The sequence below is a fragment of the Galeopterus variegatus genome, unplaced genomic scaffold (assembly GCF_000696425.1).
Source record: "Galeopterus variegatus unplaced genomic scaffold, G_variegatus-3.0.2 Scaffold280, whole genome shotgun sequence".
In the NCBI taxonomy this organism is placed as follows: domain Eukaryota; kingdom Metazoa; phylum Chordata; class Mammalia; order Dermoptera; family Cynocephalidae; genus Galeopterus; species Galeopterus variegatus.
This window is the reverse complement of record NW_007726391.1, coordinates 58,714-63,993: the sequence shown is the minus strand read 5'-3', so window position 1 is coordinate 63,993 and position 5,280 is coordinate 58,714. Positions and strand designations below refer to the sequence as shown.

Sequence of the window (5,280 nt, the reverse complement as noted above, 5' to 3'; positions counted from 1 at the left end):
CCACATACAGACCGGTTCTCGCTCACTGGCTGAGCGAGGTGTGGGAGCAACACCGAGGGTTGCGATCCCATTGCCGGTTCCGGTCCGGTACGGGCGCAACACTGAGGGTTGCGATCCGTTGCCGGACACGAAAAAAGACAAAAAGGAAAAAAAAAAATACATGAGTGTGGATATATATATATATATATGGGTCTTCAAAAAGTTCATGGAAAGATTTGTATTATCTTTTAATTCAGTTTTCCATGAACTTTTTGCAGTACTCTTATCTGTCTATAGATAGGTAGATATCGATAGATATCTGTATATATGAACCTATCAGTTATCTTCGAAGGGTAGGAGGACACCAACTCATTTTTATGAAACTTGATAAATAAAGGTAAAGAATCAAGCATTTTGCAATTTTCCTCCTTTCCTTATACAAATTGTACTTCAGGGTAACCAAATTGCCAATAAGCCAAGTTCTTTGTTGATAAATTCTAGCTAATAAATATAGAAATAATGATAAAATTTCAATCCCTAATAAAATAATGGATCTACACCAGGGATCAGCAGAGTACAGCTCTTGGGCCAAATCTGACCTGCCACTTGTTTTTGTAAATAAAGTTTTATTGGAACACAGCCAAGCTCATTTGTTTACATATTGTGTGTGGCTGTTTTCCCTTACAACAGCAGAGGTGAATAGTTGTGACAGAGACTATATGTCTCTGTCATATGTCAAAACCAGAAATATTTACTATTTGACTCTTCATAGAAAAAGTTTGCCAGCCCCTGATCCAAACAGGAATCTTCAGTGGCTGCTAAAACCATTAGGTGAAAAGTTGCTGAGAGATTTTATAGTGGATACATCAAGATTGATATCACTGGATCCCCCTGGTGCCTCTTGATGCAAAAGCTGTACATGTGCACCACCTGTAAAGTATTCCTGTCAGATCAAACCAGAATCTGATCAAGTCTCTTCATTTTGCTGATAATTTAAAGGAAATCCATGGGATAGAGGAATATCACAGAGATGCATTCAGCAAAATTCATAACGTGGGAAAGTTATTTTAGATTAAGAGATGTAAGAGACATATCAACAAATGTAATATGGACTTTGTTTGGATTTTGCTTTGAACAAACTGAGTATGAAAATGCTTATTTATGAAATAGAAAAATTTGAACACTGACTGTATACTTGATGACATTAAGAATTATTTCTTTTTTTTAGGTGTGATAACAATAGGTCATTTATTAATAGAGCCTATCTTTGGAGAAAGTATTTGTAGATGAAGTATATGATGTCAGTAATTTCTCTGTAGTCCAGCAGGGTTCTGGGGGTTATAGACAAAAGAAGAATGAACACATATCAACATTTGCAAAAGCTAGGTGATTGGTACATGAGAGTTTTCTATTTTATTTGTGTATGTTTAGAAATTTCCATAAAAATTCTTTTGTTAAGTTTCTGTTGGATAATTTTGGGTAGTAGAAAAGTAAATGCGGTTAACAACATGGAAAAAATGATAGAAAATTTCAAAAACCCTTGAGGAAGAGGAATTACAAACCAAATCCTAACCTTCTACATGATGGGCCTCTCATGGATGTGGCATTCAGTACATATATTGAACACTGAAGATAGAAAGTTAAAGTCAATATTTCCTCCCACAGGAGAACAAGGAGTGTTACTCTGGGGGTGAGGGTGGGAAGAGGTATTCTCAGACTGTCAGACTTTATTTCTCAATGTGATATTTTTTTGGATACTTCAAGTGTCCAAACTGATAGACTGATAGAGATACAGATATAAACCAAATAAGTTAAATTAAAAACCCCGTAATCTAACATTTTAATTGTAAATGCCAATATGAACTACTATTTTGTGTTTTGTTTTACTAGTTAATCTAAAAAATGGATTAATCTGAGCTAAAGCCCAGTTTCCTTCTCTTACTCTGCCCAACGGTAAATAATTGTGTTGGGGTGGGGTGGGGTGGGGTGAATGCATCAGAAAAGAGGCATTTGAACTAGATCTTGAAAGATGATTGTAATTTTTCCAGATAAGAAGTGAGGGCAGGAGTGCCACAGATAGAATGAATAACATGTGCAAAGCTAAAACTTGTAAATAAGCAGGATTTGGATAATGTCTAGTAGCTTATCATGACTAGACCGTAGAATTAACATAATTCAAATATTGACTACGAGGTGGAGAGGCAGGTCTGGCTCAGATTATGCAAGGCCTTGTTGATACTTTATCCTGTAGGCCAGGAAGCCTTGGTAGGCCAAGGAAGGGGATGAGATTTCTTTGGTAGAGGAAGAATTGGGGGGTGAGGAAGCAGAAGCAGGGAAAGCAGTTAGGCTCTTTCAAGAGTGTAAATGAAATAATTGCTTCAGTTAAGGCAGGGAGCCAAGAGAGAACCCTGGGGTGGACAGAGTAAGAGAGTTCACCAAGACACTGAGGAATGGCTAGAGAAACAATCCCAATGTTATTCAAGTGATTTTGAAGAACCTAAATTCTTTGAAGTTCTGATTGTAAACAAAATGTATTCTTAGAACTGATCTTAAGGTGTCTTTTTATATAATAATATTCCAGCATCTCTTAACCTGCGTTCTGACTGTGTAATAAGCTATTGCCTTGGTTTGATCATTGATAAAATTCACCCAATCAGTAAAAGAAAATAAAGTGTGTAGATTTTTTTTTTATAATGAAGAGTTTTTGTTTTGTTGTTTTAAGTGTGTAGATTTTTATTAGCTTCAGCCAAGTAATGCATATTGGTCAAAACTAGCAACTGCCTCTAAAACACCCAGGCAGTTTTCTTTCTAAAACTTATTGAAGCTATATAAATGTCCCAAGAAAGGATGAAAATGGTAAAGTCTATAACTTATTTATTTGATATTATAGTGTGCCAGATAGTCTTTAAAATTGCTTATTATAAGGGAATAATTATTTTTCCTGAATTTCTACATATGCTACAATCACTGTTAAAAGCATTTTATCTCCTAAATTCAAACTCTTCCCATGATTATAAATAAGAAAAAAAATACCTCTATCAAATCAATTTTAGATATTTAATATTGTGTTCTGAATATTTCTTCCAGATATAGGGAATTAAAAGTGAACATAATTTACCAGAGACAGGATGGATTCAGCATTTCTTAACTTTTTTGGTCCTTCGTTTCCCTTTCAGAGTAGTTGTGAGGACTAAGTTAGGTAATAAAAAAATTCGTGGGATATAATTATAATATGTGCAGATTTCTCTAACCTCTAGGGAGATGGAGATAAGGGGATATTATTTTATTTTTTCCAACCTTTCATACCCTTCTTAATTGTGTTGTTGGTCTTTTATTAGTTGATGCTTTAGTAACCTACTCTCCAGTTAAAATGTGTATGGTTCTTTTGTGACTTTTGTTCATTGAATAATCTTTTGTACTTTGATCTCTAGGAAAATCAGAGGGTCCTTAAAAATATGTTCAAAATCAGTGATTTTTGAACCAGATACAATATCCCAGCCCATCATTAAGGTAACACATTTTAGATGTGAACAGAAACATTCCTATTTTTTGTGTATATTTTGCCTTTGCTTATTTTTATAATATTCTTTCTTAATTTTATCCAGATTCCTTTGAGAGATTGTATAAAAATAGAAAAACATAGAGAAAATGGAGCCAATAGACACTTTGCAAAGTATGTCATTTTCACTAACTGTTTAATTTTACTTCAACCAAAAAACTTCTATATATTTAATGACTTATTTGTGTTTCAGGGCAAAATCAAGTGGAATTTCACTCATTTTCAGTCAGGTAAGAAGCACATAGCAAATATTTTTTTCCTAACCTGAATGAACACTTATATATGTATGTATGTATGTGTGTGTGTGTGTGTGTGTGTGTATACACACACAGAAATTTATATGTATACATATATTTTTTAGCATGATGAAATTTGTAGAAATCTATTTGTAGAACTCTCAAATGAAGTCTATTGGAATAAATGTTTAAATGCTTTTACAATTTAATGACTGAAAAATGTGTGTTTTGAAGATATGATCCCTAATAGGATCCTTAATGGTTATCAAGTGTGTGACATGGTTGTCTAGAGTGTGACATCTGTGGGCTGTGGCTTTGTCCTCAGGAGCTCTGACAGTGTGTGAGGGTGGAGATAAAGGGACAGCAGTTCCTTCTCTAGCCTCCTAGGTGTTTAGAAGGTAGGAGGCCAGTGCCAGTCCACTTAAATGGATCTCTGGAGCTCATGACAACCAAGACAACAATGCAGGATGGATGGTCTTGTACCATGACCCTTGAATCATGATCTTTGCTTATGCCTCAAGTATCCTGTGTACATTTCTGCACTCACTGCTGTGCATGGCACAGGAGCTTAATGCAGCATTGGCAGCACAAGGTAAATTAAGACGTGGTTTTTCTCACCTTCTTCATCTTTAAAATGAAGGGGTTAACAGTGTTGCCTCAACTCTGCAGAGCTCTAGTTCCTCGAGGTGTTGAGGTGTTCAGAGAAAAATCGTTCTGTGACCAAGTAAGTGTAGGAAAAGCTGTGGAAACAAAGGCACGCAGATTTCTTTACTTCAGGACTCAGCTCAAAAACATACGTGCATTGAGAGTCTCAAGGAGCCAAGTGGCAAGGAGACGAGAGTGCTCCCGGCATGTTTTGGATCACTGAAGCCCTTTGTTCATGAAACACGTTTTGATGTGTGTTGAAAATTATTTCGTGAAAACTGGAAGATATTGGGTTAGATGATTTTCTACATCTGCCTCCCATGATCCTATTAATTTTAAGAAAGAAAACATTTCACAGGCTATCTTTGACTTTATGTTGTTTTAACTGGCATATGTGAAAACAGCTATAGCTATCTACCTATTGGGGGACGAAATACAATTATCAATAATTCTGGTCCACACCTGTGGTCTCCTGTCTATAGAATCATTCTCCTTCATGGCCTTGTTCTAGAAAGTTTATGTCTTGAAAGGAAGAGGTACTTCAGTTGGAAGTAGGGTTTTCATTAGAAAACCACATTTTGGGCCGGCCCAGTGGCGCACTGGAGAGTGCGCCGCTTGGGAGCGTGGTGGCACTCCTGCTGAGGGTTCGGATCCCATGTGGTGACCAGTTCCCGTTCACTGGCTGAGCGCGGTGCGGGCGCGACACCGAGGGTTGCGATCCCGTACCGGTAAGTAAAAAAGACAAAAAGAAAAAAAAAAGAAAAAAGAAAACCTGATGAAGTAATTAGGCAGGGCTGTCCTTCTCTCTCCCTCAATCCTTCCCCCTTCTTGTAATTATAAAATGCTAAGCTCTGCTGGCAC

At 36.6% G+C, this 5,280-nt stretch overlaps 1 protein-coding gene across 1 annotated transcript in view; it reads left to right on the top strand.

The window, feature by feature from the left end:
- The window catches only part of LOC103585858 (protein FAN-like), a 190,747-nt gene that overhangs the window by 141,619 nt on the left and 43,848 nt on the right, over positions 1-5,280 (top strand). Inside the window, exons 4-6 of the mRNA XM_008566950.1 lie at positions 3,411-3,489; positions 3,585-3,652; positions 3,732-3,768. Coding sequence (XP_008565172.1) covers positions 3,411-3,489; positions 3,585-3,652; positions 3,732-3,768 — 184 coding nt within the window. The remainder of the gene's footprint in view (positions 1-3,410; positions 3,490-3,584; positions 3,653-3,731; positions 3,769-5,280) is intronic.